At 49.0% G+C, this 18,958-nt stretch overlaps 1 protein-coding gene across 1 annotated transcript in view; it reads left to right on the top strand.

Annotated features, from left to right (window-relative positions):
* Positions 1–18,958, top strand: part of MTOR (mechanistic target of rapamycin kinase) — a 114,088-nt gene that overhangs the window by 60,225 nt on the left and 34,905 nt on the right. Inside the window, exons 28-29 of the mRNA XM_090268590.1 lie at positions 9,555–9,630; positions 13,121–13,260. Of these exons, the coding sequence (XP_090124716.1) occupies positions 9,555–9,630; positions 13,121–13,260 (216 nt within the window). The remainder of the gene's footprint in view (positions 1–9,554; positions 9,631–13,120; positions 13,261–18,958) is intronic.

Here is an 18,958-nt window from a genome sequence, read left to right as displayed (position 1 = left end):
GCATTCCCTGCAGCTTGTTTGGTTTTGGTACATCTGCTTCACCCACCTGTAAGCTCCGTGAGAGCGAAGGCCTTGCCTGTCTTATTTACCACAGAAGCTCTGGTACATGGCTCTTAGCACAAAGGTAAAGGCAAAAGAGATACTTAATTGGAACCTGTCAAATGAAGGACTGAATTCCCAACAGAAGGTTCTGTTCCCCTAAATAAACATCTGTTTGGGAGACTTAGCGTCTCTCTCCAAGGTCGCCGCCAGTATTTTACCATGCTGAGGTCATCCTCATAGGGCACTGCATTCTCTCCTGCTTTAAGTCCATTTTTCTTCCATAGGTCATAGTTAAAGAATCAAAGAAAGTGAGAACTGGAAGAGTCGAGATCATCTGGTTCAGCCTTCTTTTCTTAATCAGCAACTTGAGGTAGCATCCTTATAGTGTAGTCCCTTTGTGTCCCTGGGAACCATTGATTTGTGTCTCGCCCTCTTCCTTTACCTTTGAAGAAGATCGGCAAGAGGACTACAGAGCAGCGGGTAGGGTTTTGTCCCACTCGCGTTTACTCTGGAGGCCTGTGAAGTCATCTGATTACTTAAGCTGCACGGGCGTATTAGTTAACCTTCATCAGGGCCCGAGGGGCTACACGCAGCTGCTCATATTGAAGACAACAAAGAGAGTGACGTGTCCCCATAAAAACAGCCATGTCTCTGGGTAACTAAGTCCTCATAATGTGTCCAGGAACCTAATGCGCATTACCTTATAATTGTAGAAAGTCACTGTTAACCAGAGATAGGACCCTATCTATCGGGTGGGGGTTGGGGTGCAAAACAAGAGGACAGGCCCGTGCCCAGCTGCCCTGGGCCTTCAGAGCTTTGCTTGGGGCCGCCCCTTGTCGTGTCCCCCCTCCTCCCCCCCCTCCCCCAGCTTAGGCAGCACTGACGGGAAAGGGGGCCTGTAATTCTTTAAGAATGCTGGGGAATTTGAGCCAGTTGCGCCCGAGCATCCAGTTAATGGCGAGGGTGACTGGGCTTTACAGTCTGTAGGAGAGGGGCTGCGTGGATGAACAAAACCCCCTCTGTCTGGATTCTAAACACATGTGCCCAAGGTGTCTATTGTGTTGCTTGGAAGTATGAGTCCTGCTTTTATAGTTTCCTGGCTTCCAGAAAAGGTACACAGTCTTGTTTTTTTCCCCTCACGTCTGCTGGAAGGAAAAACACTCTGTCGAGAAGGGTAGGGATTTGCTCAGTTCTCCTCACTTCTCGGTAAAAACACATTCCAAGCCTCTGGCTCATGCCGACTGCAAAAGTGCCAGTGTGCCTCTAGGAATCTGTGCCCCTTGTAGAAAGGCTCCAAGCAGCACAGAGTGGGCATATGCAGGAAGCCCCGGTGTAGCCAGAGATTTTATTTATTTATTTTAGATAGAAGGGAAGAGAAGGAGAAAGACAGGGAGAAACATTGATCGGCTGCTTCTTGCACATCCCAACTGGGGACCTGGCCTGCAACCCAGGCATGTGCCCTGACGGGGAATCGAACCAGCAACCTTTTGGTTCGCAGGCTGGTGCTCAGTCCACTGAGCCACACCAGCCAGGGCGCCCCATCTTTTTCTGTAACACCCTTTTACAGCCAGGCATACCCAAAAGGTCAGGTCTCCCACCCGTCACCCGTGGAGCATAAATTTATTTCTGGCTGTTCTAAAGACGCCCTCCAGGTTCACTGTACAATAGCTGCCTTGATAGAGCATCTTGCAAACCCCAAGGAAAGCTGCTCTTCAGTGCAGGAAGCTGGTCTTCCAGGAGGGGCTGCATAAATGAATAGTCCCAGTTTTCTCCTAAGTTGACCACAAGGACAGGCGGTCTTTCTTGCAGCCCCAGACTGTTCTGAAGGGAGAAGCTTGCTGTAGTCAGTAGTAAAACCTCTGTTCTTCCTCTGCATCTAGCTCATCCTTAGGAACGCCGTGAGACTTAATGGGGCCACTCGTGGTGAGTTGGAGAAGCTGCTCCTGATTTTTATGTACCACTGTGGGGGTGGAAGGACAAACTGCTGGCAAATGAATTGGGTCACAGTGCGCTGAAACCTTGAACTATACACAGTATCATGATTTCAGAGGCATTAAAGTGTGTGGAAAAAGTGTGCATCTTAGAACTGATGAAATATAGTAGGTGGTGGGTTCTGCCTCACAGCCCCCTCAGACCCTCTGTCCCGGTGACAAGGAAATGTTTCAGTGGTGACATTGGTCTCTCCAGATTCTTTTGGACATCTCATTGTCTCGGAATGATGGTGATCCAGTTATGGTCCTCTTCTGTCAGCTTTTCCTTACCAAGGAGCTGGGCCCATTTTTTCTTTTCCCTGATCTCAAAATGGGCATCCGTATTTCTACAGTGCGGCCTCGCTCCATAATGGAGTAAAAGTGCCAGCTCACATCTGCTTATAGAGTCAAGTGGGCACAGAGTTCGAAGCTGCCAGCTCTAGATGCCAGCTCATTTCATTTTTGTTCCCCAACTTCATCCACATAATAGACTGAGTCAGAAGCCAAGAAATCAGGATCTTACCCAAAATATCAGCTCTGCTTTGAGTCAAGGCAGTTGAAAATCAGCTTTGGATTCAGTCTGAGAACCCTCGCTCCTTTCTGTTCCTTTCCGCCTGTTCCTGGCGGCTTCTTTCTGATCCTCTCGCACAGAGGTCTTCATTTTGCTCTGGGTGTGACGAAGCTGAAAGGAGGAGAGAGACCTCCAGGCAGCCCCAGAAAAGGAGCAGTGCTCATTGTTGTAGAATAAAAAGATAATGGCCAATTTGTCAAGAAGTGTTGACAAGAAAGATAAAGGTGGAAGTAATTAACTGGCTGACATGCTGGGAGTGATGTGCCTGCCAATCGCTCCTAAATCAGCCAGAGCCTAGGAGATGTGACAGCCATTCATCATTTTTACAGCACACCTCTGACAGGCCCTGGGTTGGAAACCTGGGCAGCGGAAGCCTGGGCTTTGGCACTTCGGGGCTGTGCGGCCTCTCGGTGCCGTATGCTGGCCTGTGCTCAGGCACCCAGGCCCTGCGTCCGGCCAGGACGCGGCTCGAGGCGATGTGTAGAACGACCGCTTGCCTGGCTTGTCCCTGAACCCTGTCCTTGTCCGCAGGGGATGGGCACTCTGAGCCCCCGAACCGACCTTGCAGGCTCCTACAGGACACATCACTCATGAGCACAGAGAGGGCTGACCCGCAGCTCCTAAGCCGCTCTCCTGGTGGCCTGGTCACCTAACAAGTGCTGCCCCCAGCCAGCCAAGAGGGGGCGCCCACGAGACCCGTCATAGGTTACAGACGCGGGATCTCAGCAGGAGGCAGTTTGCAGGTGTGGAACGTAATTACGAAGGCTCTGGATAAAGTATAAAATGCCTGTGTTCTGTGAAAGAGCAGAATTCAAAACTGCAAGAATGCTTCGGTTTACCACGATGTACACAATATGTATTTATTTAGAAAGACTATGCATTGGTAAAAATAGTATTTTGGAAAAGTGATTATATTGTGGTGAACTTCCCTCCTTCACATTTTTCTTAATTAAAAAAAAAGTTATACCTGTCTCACACTGGTCTTGAAAAGATAGGTTTCCTGTCTCCCCTTTCCCTAATCTGGACAGCTGTTAGCATTCTCTTTTTATTATTAAGGGCCCCCACTTTCTCACATACTGATTGGGCATGTCCTCTAGGTATTGGGACAGACATACCATTTAAACTGTGACTGGACCACGGAGGGGGTGAAGACAGCCTGAAGAGTGCTTTAGCTTTAGGCCACTGTGCACTGGGGTGTCAGGAACCTAATTTGATTGTCCAAGATGAGTCACCTCTCTGGCACCAAATCTTTGTTATCTTGGTGCCTCAGGTCCCTGAGAGCTCCAAGGACATTGCATGTCCTGGCTTTGAAACCTTCTAGCGCAGTGGTTCTCAACCTTCCTAATGCCGCGACCCTGTAATACCGTTCCTCGTGTGGTGGGGACCCCCAACCATAACTAAAGCATAGTGACTAATCACAAAAACAATATGTAATTATACATGTGGTTTCCGGTGGTCTTAGGCGACCCCTGTGAAAGGGTCGTTGGACCCCCAAAGGAGTCGTGACCCGCAGGCTGAGAACCGCTGTTCTAGCGAGACCAGCCTTCCCTTTCTCAGCGTGTAGAAAAGGAGTAAAGTTTCCTTGCCTCAGTTTCTGAAGCGAGAAAGGAGGGTGTGACCGTGCTGGAGGCAGGGGCGCGTTTTCATCACCTGACTCTGGGTATAAGTGGGTGACTGAGGCTGCCAGTCTCTCTTCACTTCCCCCACTGTCTGCCCCTCTCAACCGTTCTCTGTGTCACATTTCAGATGGTCGCGCATTGCCTCTGTCCTCGCTGCTGTCCTTTTGCTTTTAAGTGACCCTGTTCAGAAAGAGGGTCACACGTTGGAGTTGTGCAGTCCATTCTGCTGTTACTAGAGTTCCAGGGTAACTGCCTGATAAGGACACTGGGCCCCAGCCAACCCCAAAACTTCCTGGCTCTGTAGGGGAACGTGGCTGTTTCGGTTTTAACCGTATGTTGGGCACAGGGCTATGTTTTGGTGCCAGGAGAGCTGATGGAATGAACTGAAGGAGCAAAGACTGTTTGACACGGTGCTAAGGACCCAAAGCAGTGTCCAGCTTGGCCTCTTGTGTCTCGGCAGGGCGGGAGCTCCTCAGTCAGACCTGCGAGGTCCCCTGTCAGCTGTGTTACATGTGTCACCAGCCTAGCACCAAGGGAATTCGGAGAATTCTTGACAGTGAACCAAATAAAATGCAGGCTTTGGTCTGCGCTAGAAATAGACAGGAGAAAGAAGGCCCAGGGCCATTGGGAAGCCAGTGCGTAACGTCCTCGTAAATTCCTGACGGGAGCACTAGGAAGGCCTAAGTGGTTCCCCAGATGGGACGGCGGATGCCCCCATCTGCCTGACTTTCCGACAGGCTCGGGCTTTGTGTTGAATGATCCTGCATCGCTTTGCTCTTAATAGCTGAAGGTCACCAAGGCACCAGGACTAGGAGGGAAGGTTGATAAATAACCAGGTGAACCATTGAAGAAGGGATTAGCAGACCGAGTACTTCGAGTACTTCGGCTTTGACACCAGTCCAGAACCTGCGGGGCAGTGACCTAGGAGACCCTTGAGGAAACAAGAGTTCTTCAGGTGGTAGGAATGTCAGCATTAAGACCTGGAGCAGTTAATGACTGGTCCTGTCTGTCAGTCCCATCCTCAAGGCAGCTGGTCACCCCCAGCCCATGAAAAGCACGGAGGAAAAGCTCAGAAGGGGAAGTCACAGAAGTAAACGGCCCCTGCTCCCAGCACTGGCTTCTCAGCCATCACTCTCGACAAGGAACCTGCCCAGGCAATGAGAAGTTCAAATTGGAGTCCCCTACTCAGCTTACACACTGTCCCTGCTTCTGGAACCAGATTTTTGGGACGTAGGGAGAAAAGACACTTGGTGGGACCCGTTTGCTGTAGAAGGCATCGAGATAATTTCTCCTCTGTGTGTGTTAATTCTGCTCGCCTCTGGAAAGCGTTTCCTCAGTTGCCCAGAACTTTCTGTGTCAAGGTCTTCAATTCAGCTTCCTTTAGTAAAAATTAGCCCTCGAGGTGGGGAATTGAATGGGTGCAAATGTCTATAATTGCCTCTCCCCTGATACCTAATTCACTGTGTTCGCCTGTTTGCCTCTCTTCATTGTCTTCCTAACACCGGGCTCATTGGTGGGCTCTGGGTTTTACTCTGTGGACAGGCAGTGTGTTTGCTCTGTAAATTCACAGCTGTGGAAGGTCCCCACTGGGCGCTCTGGAATTTGGAGCAGAACGTGTACCCCTTCGCCCCTGTTAAGTAAGACAGCAGTGGGAGTCGGTGGCCAGCAGCTTAGGAAGGTCCTGGGGCGCAGCCCCGTGTTCCTTCTGACCTCAGTCACGTTGAGAGGAGATGGGAAGTCTGGTCGGCCTGCCGTATCTCCCCGCCGCTGGGGTGGGCACGTTGCTGCCCAGGCCTCTGTCTTGCTCAGCTTGTTTGTCGTCAGACCTTTTTACCTGGACCATCGTCAGGGGTTCTGGTTCGCGTCATTAGTGCTCCTCTGCTCTCAGGCTGGGGCTTGAACAGTTTGCCCTTTATGAGCCTCCAGCGGTAACGGGGAAAGACTGAGGGGCAGACAAGGGAGCGTTTATAGGACGGGCTGTAGAAAACTCCCAGCTGCCCCGTAAAACGAGAGCTCCTCCTCAAGGGGCTTTTGAGCAAAGGTGATTTTTCTTCCCGTGAGTCAGACATCATCCAGCCTCTCCCTCCAGTCTCATAAAACCACATCCGAGTTTAAAAGGGGAATATTTCAAAGGCCAGGCTTGTGTCACCCAAGTAGACAGGAGACTGGGGACTTAGTAGCTAGAACGACTGAGTTTCCATGGAGGCTGATTTATCCCGTACTTCGCAATCTGGGCAGTCGGAAGGCCTGGTGGCCTTGAACAAGCCGCCTCGGGAAAACCCGCTGTGGCCACATGGCTGACTGTCGTGTTGGGAGGCTTTAAGACATATTAGTAGCTTCTGAAAGGAAATAAAAAACAGGGGATGGGAATGTAGGGGTCAGAGGGGAGTGTTAGCCACAGTTTCAGTGAGGAGGTTAAGATGAAGAAGCAGCAGGGCTCCTTCCTCCCGAATGGCCAACTGGAGAGAGAGTTAGCTCATTGAAACAGCCCGCCCCGTGCTTGCACTCATTCATTTTACAGCTATTTGCCCCACACCGACCGATGCCGAGGCAGGAGATCTGAGACACTGGCCCTCCCCTTGTGAGCTTATGGGAGACTCTTATTAGTTACTATTGAAGGTCCTTTCAGATGGTACAGTTTTCAAGGGAAAGGATGATATCTAATAGCCTGTGACCTGCTGGACCAAAGTTTCTTCATATTAAAATGGAATATAAATAATAGTAAGTTGAGATTGCACATATAAGCCCTTAGCACAGTGAGCGCTCAGTAAACATAGGCATCTTCCTGTTGTTGCTATGATAGCTTGTCTCCCACAACAGGGTTTCAGAGTCACGGAGGAAGGGCAGAAGTTAGGGCCCAAACAAGATGACCAACTTTCTTTGAGCACCAAGAGTTTTGCTCACGTCCCTTTCTAGGCCCCACACACCTGTATTTGCATTCCTCAGCAGCCCTGGGCATGCACTGGGGACTCCAGAAGGAAGGAATGGAGAAATGTCTCTTACGGAGGAAGTCTTATAGGAAAGTAAAATAAAAATAGGGAGGAGGGAAGATTAAATGGGTGAGAGCAGCCGGTTAACTTAAAATCTCTACCCTGAACAATTGGAAGAGTGTGAACATATATGTTTATATATGATATGTTACGTATTTGATTATAGTATAATAGTTAAACTGGCTTTTTTTTTTTTTTCCTTCCTGTTTTCTTAAGGCTTCCAGAATCTTTATTTGACTTCAAGGAACTAGTTAATCACAAATCCATACTTAGTAATATTAATTATCCATGCAGTTCACCTAGCCCCATGTGAGTGAGCAACAGGGTAAAGCACCTGACTTCAGGGCCGGGAAGAACGGGAAACTGCTTCACAGTGGGGACGTGCAGTGGGGATGTGCAGTGTGGACGTGCGGTGGGGACGTGCGGTGGGGCTGGTCCCTTCGGACCCGCCTTTTCATTCAAAGCCTCTGTTGGGCTTCCTAAAGGAACCCGTGATGTTAAAGCATTTCTGAATCCTGTAGCAGGAAACTTATGGAGAATGTGCTGGCTCACTGCTCTGCTCAGGACCTGACAGAAGCACTAATGGGCCTGCCCAGCAGATCCCTCACGAGGCTGTCTGTCTGTCCCTACTTTTGCCTCTAGTTACAGAGCCTGGAGCCTAGAGCTTGGACACCCGACTCGAATAGTCCTGGTTGGGATGAGTTTGGAGCTTGATGATTTGCTAGAGCTGGCTCAAGTGCCAACCTTACATGTATCTTTTTTTTTTTACACTAACATAACTTTTTAGCAACTTCTAGGGCAAAAACAGATGAAGGAAGAAGCACCTATAAAGACCTGCTTAGCAATTTCATATCCATTATTTCATTTAATTCCCTGAACCCTGTGGAGGAGGTGGTATTAGCCCCTTTTATAGATAAGAAGTTTGAAACTCAAAATTGGTTATTGTCATGCAGCTTCTAAGTTCATGGGCCTTAGTCTCCTCTAGGGTAAAACAGGACTGAAAGTTTGCCTTCCAGGGTGTGTGAGGTCAAGGGAGTGTTAGGTTGTGGAAAGAGTATTTGAAATGTGCTTTGTAAATATGAAGCATTAGATTATTACTTTCACAAATGTAACTGCTTCAGTTCATCAGATTTCTGGGCAGTTCCCTCTTGGTTTTATTGGAAGAAATGTGCTGGTACTCAAATTTTTAAAAATAATGTTTATAACAGGGATCTCTTGCCATATTACCACATTGAACCGAAAACCTGGAATTTCCCAAAACCGCTTATAAATTAACTCTAGGCAGATAGCTGGTACGCAGGGCAATAAGCGGATCCCAGCTTGTTAAACCAGTCTAGACTTCCACGTTGGTCTGAGACATTTTGCTCCCTACCTGTGAATAGACACACTTGTGTTGCCCTTTGACTTCCTCTAGCCTGTGCCCCCCCTCCTGACCCCCTTCCACAACTCAGGCTTCGGCTTAGTGCTGTGTCAGTTGCTGCTCTCCCTCTTGCACAGGGTCCTCCCGGAACAGGGTCAGCGTCCGGCGCGGTCCCGCCTTCAGGACCATTTCAGCCTCTCCGGTGAGCTGGCTCCAGGCCTTCTAGTGTTCCTGCTGGTTGCCCTGCTATAGTTTTAACCCTCCGACCCCCATTGGCCACACGCTGCCCACAGATGGCATCAGCAAAGTGGGGTGCTGTTAGTGAAAGGCACCTCTCTGCCAGAGACCGGGCAGGAAGCGCTGGGTGCGGCCCCGTCACGGCCTGCTGCAGAGGAAGGCGGCTGCCCTTGGGGGGCTGAGGGGACATCTGAACTTGAAGGAGACGGGCTCTGTCAGGGGAGCAGGCAAGGCGGCTGCGCAGCCACAGTTCCCAGGGTTCACTGTCATTGATGTTGGTGACCCAGACTCACTGCCATTTCTGTTGCCCACAGAGCACGCTGATTTTTATTTGCTTTGGTTATCCTTGGTCCTGAAGGCAGCTGGGGAAAGGAAGTAAGAGTTAAAAGTTCAAAGGTACCTCATATGGTTCTGCTGCACAGCAGGGACAGCTTTGGATCAGGATTGCTTATTTTTAAAAGACAGGCACGTGCTGCCTGACCCACAGGATCTGAGAAGAAAGCAGTCTGTGCTGGTTGGAGGAAGGGCCCCAGAGCAGGCAAGGCCCCCTGTCCACCAGACGGGCCCACTCCAAGTGAGAGCATGGGCTCGAGGTGAAGTCTCTCAGGCCGAGCTTTCCGCGTGGTGCCAGAGCACTGACTCCCTCTGCATCTGCGAGACCTTGTCCCCAACATGCTGGTGGGCCACCTGTCCACAAGTGACCCCCCCCACGCTTCCCGCACTCCGAGTGCTGAGTGTGACCACCTCTGCCTTCTGTTTTCCCAGCATCAATAATAAGCTCCAGCAGCCGGAGGCAGCTGCCGGGGTGCTCGAATACGCCATGAAACACTTCGGAGAGCTGGTAAGTGCTTCGTTCCCTTTAGAAAAGCAAGAGGCATCCACCTGGCTGGAGAGGCACCTGCCCACAAGCCTGAGAAAGTTACTGCCTTTTCTGTTTTTTTCCTGATTGGTAACAGTCTGTTGTGACTTACCTGTATCCCAAGGATGCAGGAGACAATAGCTGTATGGACTTCTTCAAAGTGAACACGGATTCTGAAGTCAGTCTGTAAACAGTAATAGCTGGTATTTATCAAACTCTTACCGTGTGCCTAGCCCTTTGCCAGGTGCTTTACATACTTCATCTCATTCAGTCCTCACAGCAACCTCGTGAGCAGGTACTGTTGTTATTCCATTTTACGGATGAGGAGGCTGTGGCCCCAACAGGAAAACAGCTTTGCCTGAGCTGAGAGAGGGAATAAGTAGCAGAACCAGGACTTGAACTTGGGCAGTCAGAGCCCAAGTATTTAGCTCTGACCTGAGTTACCATATTTTTCTCACTGTAAGACGCACCTGACCATAAGACGCACCTAGGTTTAGAGGAGGGAAACAAGGGAAAAAAATTTGAACCAAATGGTGTACTAAAATATTTAATAAAATATAACAATAATATTTCAGCCATGTAAAGTGAACAGCAGTCAACAGCAGGATTAAGAACCATCATCACTGTCATTAACAAATGAGGAGAGACTTTAAGATTCAAGTACTCTCTAGTTTTCTGGAAACCCCAAGAACTCATATCGCTAGTGTCAGAATTGATGATGCTCGGTTGCTCACAGTCACTGATATCACTTTCTTAGCCATCTTCATACTGACCAGACGCCCCGAGATTCATCAGTAAAGTGGGACATTTAAGCATCACCAGGGATTTCGGTGGGCCCACTGCTTCCTTTTCTAACAGCTGTCGCCACCACCAACAGGTCAGGTAACACATATCACAGTCTGTGATGCAATATTCACTCCATAAGACGCACAGACACTTTCTCCCATTTTTGGGGAAAAAAGTACGTCTTAGAGAGTGAAAAATAAGGTATCTGTGGCAGCTGGCATTGCCCGTGACCCACAGCTAATACTCAGTACATATTTCAGATGACCCCATGGCCAATTCTACAGAAAAAAAACACACTTGTAATTTATACCTGCTATTGAGTGAGTGTTCCATTTCATTATTACTTACATAGCTTCTTCTCTCCTGCCATCTTTGCCCTACCAATATTAAAATGTGTCCATTACTCTGTGGTCCTGGGAGGGTGCTCTGGTAACTTCCTAACCATATATAAAGCATCAACTTAATCAACTTAGCATTGACTTCCTAGAAGGTCAAGAAGTTCTGGGTCCATATGTTTGATAAGGAACCTTTTATTAGTCATGCAGGTCACTTAGTCTGGTTTGCCTTAATCAAGAGCCCAGTGTGTTAGTGAAGAAAAATTGTGACTACTTCCCAGGCTTCTGCCTCACACAAGGACTGAAAGCGTTATGGGAATCTTGCCATCTTGAGCACAGATCTGTAACTAGACTAAGAAAGCATCTCCCCAGATGACAGAACAGAAGGGATGATATCTCATCCATCCATGCCACAGTCCTTGTTTGCAGAGGGAAGAAAGTCAGCAGAGAGGGGTCTGCCCAGACAGAGGTGTCCTCTCCTTTGATAGCCTCAGGGCTCTCGACAGCAGTGAGTGCCGACAGCAACCAGGACCCCACAGCCCACAGCCGTCTGGTGTTCAGGTGATTCCCCAACATGAAGTTTTTACCCAGGGGCTCAGCCTGCCGACCTCTGTCTCCAGGTTCTAAAGGTGGCCATTAGCTTCAGGGTATTGCTAATGCTGTGGTGGATTTTCTGTTACATTCAGGTGGCTGAATCGTATTAAACTTGACAATGGCTTGCTTTTTCTTGGCAGAGCCTGCGCTTTCTCAGCACAATTTATGTAACAGCAATCTCATTAGAATTTTGTGTGATTCATTGCTTAAACCTTATAGTTTCTGCAGTCTATTGCAATTCAAAATATCCTGCCCCCTCCCTGACCTGCTCCATACGCCACCCCCTCTGCTTCCTGCTTGTTCATGCTGTGTGTGCCACACATTAGTCATTAGCCCCTCTGTTCTTTTCCATCCCGTGTGGAAATTGAAAATGGGAAGTTTTCCAGTGTTACTTTTTAATTAAGAGTTTTTAATTTTGAACTGTCTTTGCAGTCAGCCACTCTTTTTCTCTAAGTTTTCTTTCATACTGAGGCATTATTCTAAAGAGGCTTGAAAAGTGAAGCTTAGGTAGTTTTACCTTCCACGGAGCTAGAAATGCCCGTTTTGGGAAACCCCACTACCCACTGCCACTGGAGAAAAGGCTGTGGTGGCAGCGGGATTAGCGCAGGAGCTGCAGAGGGGACTGGCTCTGTTGAAACTGAGGGGAAGCAGCACCAGTGAATGACCTGAAATAGAAGTGACCTTTTTCCGGAGGTTCAAGAAGAAAAGATCCTTTCAGTGAGCCCAGCAGAGTTGCTGTGAGTGCGTATGGTACTCAGATATCGGTTTTATTTTGAAAGGAGAGCAGGGTAATGGGGGAAAGTAGTGTGGGCCCTGCATTATATCATACAAATTTCATTGCAGAATCATATTATTGTTAAAGAAATCCCTGGAGAGCCACTGCCGTCATCTGGTAGGGAAGTAGTCATTTACTAAGCTGGTGATGAAGCCCAGAAGACAAACCGAGGTGGAGGGCAGATGGAGGGCAGACAGAGACATAAAACAGTCCCCGGACCATTTGGAGAGCCCCCGTCTGCAGCCCGTAGACTGCAGCACCTCACTCACGTGGCCGACCCTGGATTTCAGCGTGGCACACCGTGTGCCCAGCAGTGGAATCCATCCTTTGGCCCCGACACTGCTAGAGCTGCCAGGCACTGAGCAGAAGGGAACATTGGATGGGGGACTCTCGGAGAAGCAGGGAAAGGTTTTCCAAAGAATTTTAAGCAGTAGTATTATAATGTATTTTAAATTATTATTTCCTGGAAGTTTAAAAATGCATGAAGAAATGAAGAGAGGCAAAAGCTTTTTAAAAGTGAGTTGTTTTCCTCCAGCAAATATGTCGATGTGGCCTGTATTTCTGGCCCCTTCAGGCAGGCAGCTGCCTCCCCTACCATGTGGCCCACCATCAGCACTCCTGCAGATCAGGGCCTTGGCACTCGGGGCTTCCTGCTGTCCTCTCATCCCTGCTGGCTGGAGTTCTGGTGACCTCTGTGTCTGGGCAGGAAGTGATGGGGGGAGGAGTGTGACCTGAACCTGACATCTACTCTGATTATTCCAGGATCTTTCCATCAGTGTGCCAAGGAACCAGCATTCCCATCATCACCAAACATACCTCCCAGACATGCTGAAGTCCTTTTCAATAAAAGCCAGGACATGCTCTGCTAGGTGAAGGGCCATCTGTACAGCGCAGCACCTTCAGAAAGAGTGTGTGGGTTAAAAACTGCGCCCCTCTTGTTCTTCACGCCTCCCCACTGTCCTCCTTCTTTTCCACTTGGCAGGAGATCCAGGCCACCTGGTATGAGAAACTGCACGAGTGGGAGGACGCACTTGTAGCCTATGACAAGAAGATGGACACCAACAAAGATGACCCAGAGCTGATGCTGGGCCGCATGCGCTGCCTCGAGGCCTTGGGGGAATGGTGAGCCGCAGCGGGGGTGGGGTGGGGGGGGTGGCTGCGTGGCTGCCGCAGCAGTCGTACCTTTGCCCTTTGGGTTGGAAAGGCCTCGCTAAACCGAGTTCTCTCCTAAGACTCTCATTTTTGCTTTACTGGGTGTTTTTCCAGGGATCATCTATCGCTTGGGTGTTTTTAGCTCTCTGTTCTGTCTCAGTGCTAAATAGAAAGGCTCTTTAGAAAAAATAAATTAAAGTGTATCATGCTCTGGAACAGGACAGGTTTGGGGTCTGCTCTGGGGTCTGCCTCGGCTCCTCTTATGTGGCCTCTCGACCTTAACTCACTGATGAAGACCTCCTAGTCTTTTTAAAAATTTTATTAGCACTTGCCATTGAGTTTAGGGAAGAACTAATGACTGCCGTCTTTAGTGCTTCCGCTTTATTGAATGCTTGCTCTGTGCCAGGCTGCAGAGGTGAAAACGACAGAAAGCAGTTCCTCTGTTTAAGGCGGGGCCGACAGCACCTAACAGGTGGTTACTGAGGCCTCAGTGAGCAGTGGCCATCGGGTGTGCACGTGGCTTTGGAGACCACAGGAGGGGGCAGGCTGATCCCGCAGTTCTCCCTGGAGGAGGGAGCCAGGCTGGGGGGAGAGGAAAAGGGGTGTCCCAGGTAAAGGCAACACAGATGCCTAATTGAGAACAGTCGCCTGTGTCTTGGGGGAGCTTAGGAGGGATGGTGAAGAAAAATGGCTTCCATTCTGTTTTTCAGCATCAAGTGGTGTTTTTAAATAGTTAAAACAAGATGCCATACTGCAGTCATTAAATATTGTTTAACTACAGTTTTAAATAGTTAAAATGCCAGAGACCCTTCCATGAGCAGATTATCTAACTTTCTGTTGGACATGGGTGGTCTCCCATTCATTTGTTCAACCAGTAATTATTGGGCACTTATTCATTGCCGGTGTCGGCCAGGCCCCGAGGACACAGCCATGCGCAAGACGGACCCGGGCCCCGCCTTCCCCGAGCTTATGGAGCCGACCGCCTGGCTGTTGTAACGCAGAGTGAATACGGTTGCACAGGGAAGCCCAGAAGCTGGGGGAAATAAGGGCCCTAATCCAGGCTTGCAAGGGGCTCTAGAAGGCTTCCGGTAGGGAGTGGTCCCTAACTTGGATCTGTATAGTGAGGAGGAGCAAGCACAGTATGCTCAAGGTTCTGAAAGTTCCGTATGGCTGGAGGGTCAGAGGTGATGTAGCAGAAGAGGTGAAGGTGAGGCGGGAGACGTAGGCAGGGACCATAGTGTGTGGGGAGTTTGGCCTTTAACCTGAGGGCTACTGGGCAGCCATCCGGGTATTTGGAGGGCCGTGACTGGCAGGTTTATTTTATTAAAAGGACCCTTTAGAAGCAAAGCGGAGAGTGGATTGAAGGAATGCCAGAGAGGAGATGACAGGACCAGTGCAGAGGCCGTCCAGGGGAGGGCTGGTGGTGGCGGAGAGGGAAGGCTGAGGGCAGCGGGGATGGAGGAGGGCTGCACCCCGAGTTGTCTGGGAGGCGGCGTGGACGGGGTTTGGAGACTTACTAGGTGTGGGAGTGCAGGGGGAGGACATTACAGTTTGAGCTTCCAGAGTGAAGGTGAGGCTGGGACACCCAGAGCTCCTCAGAGGCCTGATTGACCCAAAGCCTGCAGATCCCCTGAACCAGGCCTCCCAGGAGCCATCTCGGGCAGATAGAATTCCACAGACCTGTGCCCTTGCAGTGGATCTACACATGGAACTTCTGTCCCTGAAGCCAGCCAGCCTCCCTCCCTCCCTCCCTACTTCCTTCCTCCCTCCATCCTTCCTTCCTCCCTCCATCCTTCCTCCCTCCCTCCTTCCTTCCTTCCTTCCTTCCTTCCTTTCTTCCTTCCGTCCTTCCTTCCTTCCTTCCTTCCTTCCTTCCGTCCTTCCCTCCTTCCTTCCTCCCTCCATCCTTCCTTCCTTCCTTCCTTCCTTCCGTCCTTCCTTCCTTCCTTCCTTCCTTCCTTTCTTCCTTCCTTCCTTCCTTCCTTCCTTCCTTCCTTCCTTCCTTCTTTCAGGGATTATCAGAACCTTTCCTTTTATTTTTTTATAAATTTAATCCTCACCCAACGGTATTTTTTATCATTGATTTTAGAGAGAGGAAAGGAGAGAGAGAAAGAGAGAGAGACATCGGCTGGTTGCCTCCAGGGTACGCCTGCCCGGGGACCGGGCCCACAACCTTTCGGCGTACAGGGTGGTGCTCCAGCCGGCGGAGGACCACTCGGCCGGGGCTGGAGGCTTTTTTATTTTTTTTAGATCGACATGTTTTAATTCACCTTTAAAGCATTATTATTGAAACAGGCAATAGCACAAAATCCAGCAGTACACAACAGTGACAGAGCTGTGAAAACCAAGTCTTCTTGTCCCCCAGCCGCTCAGACTTCCGCGCACAGAGACCAGGTCCTTGTGTAGAGTCCCAGGGAAGACCCGTGTGTGCAAGCGTCTACATTGTGACGGTGTACTCAGCACACTGCTGTGCATGTTGTTTTTCCCATTTAACAACTCTAGACCCCTGTTTCACATCAGTACATACAGGGTCTGCCTCATCTTTTTTCATGACTGCATAATATTCCATCGCATCAATAAACCTCACTCTTTAATATAGGCAAGTTTTGATTTGTTTAAAAATTTTATACCCCAGAAAGTTTTTAAAAATATTAATTGAAAAATCAAAGTAAGACTTCTAAAAAGAATGATCTCTTGCTACATGTATTCTTTCTATACCTAATTACAGGGTTTTTTTTGATAAGTGATTGCTGTTTTTGTTTCTTAATATAAAGGGATATTTCCCAAATAAAGATGTAATGTAGTACATGAAAGTTTAATGTCAATGAATTTAGCCGTAAGCATTGGATCACATGTGTACAGATAACTTAGTCATTTGAAATTGTCTTGTCTGAGTTAGCCGTTTTTAGGGAGATTCATGTGTCGTTATTATTTTCATAATTGGCATTTCATGTTCACTTACCTCAGTGAATTGAGGAAGCGTATTCTATCAACTGTGCTTCATCAGTTTGTGCACCTAAAACTGCCTTTTTTAATGCCCCACAGGGATCTAAACTGCACTGTCCAATGTGGTGGCCACTGCCAGATGTGGCTCTTTTTTTCTTTTTTTTTTTTAATACTTTATTTATTTTTAGAGAGAGGGGAAGGGAGGGAGAAAGAGAGGGAGAGAAACATCAGTGTGTGGTTGCCTCTTGTGCGCCCCCAACCGGGGACTTGGCCTGCAACCCAGGCATGTGCCCTGACTAGGAATTGAACCAGTGACCATTTGGTTCACAGGCCAGTGCACAATCCATTGAGCCACACCAGCCAGGACCAGATGTGGCTCTTTTTTAAATTAATAATCCAGTCACACTAGCCATATTCCCAGTGCTCAGTAGCCAGTGCGGCTAGTGGCTACCGCATTGAACAAGGCAGGTACAGAACATGGCCATCACTGTAGAATCTTCTACCTTTCCTTCCGCTTCTTTGTCTTCTTTTTGAAATCCTTCCCATATTTCAAGTTCTACCTGAACTGTCTTCCCCTCCATGCCTTTTCTAAATTAAAGACAACTACTTTCCTTAGGTGGGTTAAGCAGGGACAACTTGGATATATTAGAAGAGATGTTGATGCAATTTTGTCTAGTCTGCCTGTGTGACAGCTGGGAAACTGAGTCATAGAAGTTGACATCGCTGGCCTGAGGTCGCCCGAGAGCGCAGTGATCCAGGTCTCCTGACGCTGCACTTCTTGGTCCCATTTACCGCTGATCTCATGGGTTCGTTCCAATTTTATAATTACCTATAAAGTATAAGTGGCCATTGATGCTGACCAAGGGATTTAAGAATGCAGCAGACTAAGAGATTTTAAACAGAGATTAAAGAAGCAAAAGTCTTTTCTTGATTGTATGTAGGTTTCTTACATGGTTTTTTTCAGTCAGTTATATTCAGAGTGCAATTTCTCAATTGCTTTTGCTTCGAGTATATATTTTCTGCACATGCCTGAGGCAGGTGTTCACCAGAGGTGGCATCAGGAATGATCTAGCGCTACCACTGAGCTAAGACCCTCCCCCATCCCCATATTCATCTGCCTCTAGGCCGCTAACTGCGGGAGTCAGCCTCCAGCCCCATCATGCACGTAGCCACACCTGCAGCCACAGTGAGCCTCCTCACACTGTTCCGTACGTTGCCTCTGGGTGCTTGAGAACAGATTATTTGGGTGTCAGCCAATCACACAGGTGTTCTAAATGAAAGGACACTTGCTAAGCTTCTCGCTGATGCTCTGGGTGGGAAAGTCTAAGTCCTGGGGGTAGGGCTTTTACCTGGTCCTCTGTGGTGTGCAGTGAGAGGTGTTTGCCCCTTCCCCTACAGCCTCCTATTTTTTACTTATTTGATTTTGTTCTCCCCCCACTGCCTTTAAGAGTTAGGGCTCAGTATATTCTGCATTCTTATTTGTAGCAAATGTTTGTGGGAGAGGAACCCCACAGCCTTAGGTAGGCACAGCTGCAGCGTGAAGGCGGTGCCCATGTTCACTGTCAGGGCCGCCTTTTCCAGGATGCTGCCCCTGCCTTGTCTCTCGGGGTAATAGTTCCTGGTGTTTCATGTTGAACTTGCTCCTTGCCTCTAAATGCAAAGCAAAACTAAATCCTTAGACCCGTGGCACAGAAAGAGGTGGTCTTGACGAAAGACTAGAGGGAGGCTGAATTGCTTCTGGCAACAAGCTAGAAAAATTTGAATTCTTGTTTCCCCCTCTTCTTCCCTCAAGGTGCGCACCCTTGCCCTCTCCGAAGCTCCAGTGAGCCTCCTTTTGCCTCTTTATCTTGTCTCCTGAGCCCACGCAGCCCAGATGGCTCACTTTTTCTACCTCTGCATGTATTTGGGGGGAAACACTGAATTCTAGGTTTGGAAGAACCATTTGGAAATCATGTAGCTTTCTTTCCTACCTCCAGGCCAGACCCCAACAAAGCTGTGCTGCCCGGAGGAGGTGATCGTATGCCCTGAGCAGAGGTTCTCACACTGGCCGCTGTAGCGCAGCATTAGCAGCGTCACCTAGCAGCTTGTTAGAAATGTACATTCTCAGGCCGCAGTGCAGACCTGAGTAAGGAACTCAGGACGTGGCATCTAGCGGTCTAGCTGAAGGAGCCCTACAGGGGATTCTGATGCACATGACGGTTTGAGAGCTGCAGCTCTGGGTAAGCCCCAGCAGGACCTGGTAGTGAAGACTTCTCAGTTCATCCTGCTGCAGTCAGGAGCTTCTTCAGGAGGTGGGTAGGGCAGGGTGGCTGCCCAGTTCCTCTTCCTTTTCGGTCTTGGCTGTGTGTTGAGTTAGAGTGTTTGTGGCCCTGCCTCTCTTGATCATGTGCCAGAGAGACGTAAAGTTAGTGACTGCCATGCCCTGATTCTGGATAATGGGCCTGAACCATTCTCATAGATGTAGTCACCAGTCAGCATGTTTATCTCTACCACCCCACCCCCCGCCATGTCATTTTATAATGTAGTGCAACCCATGTCCCATGAGGCTTATGAGCTGGGCCACTTGGAACTTGCCTCCACTCCCAATACCAAGGTAAAACATCCTACAACATCTCTTTCAGAAAGCAGGGAAGATTGAGGAGTCTCCTAACCGAGTCTTGAAGCTTACATGAACGCTGGGCTTGTATCTGCTCAGGATGCATTTCCTTCCATTCAGAAGCGG

The sequence above is a fragment of the Furipterus horrens genome, unplaced genomic scaffold, assembly GCF_987537825.1.
Source record: "Furipterus horrens unplaced genomic scaffold, mFurHor1.1.pri manual_scaffold_3, whole genome shotgun sequence".
Lineage (NCBI taxonomy): Eukaryota > Metazoa > Chordata > Mammalia > Chiroptera > Furipteridae > Furipterus > Furipterus horrens.
Note: the sequence above shows the minus strand (reverse complement) of the source record. Positions and strands in the feature narration are given on the sequence as shown.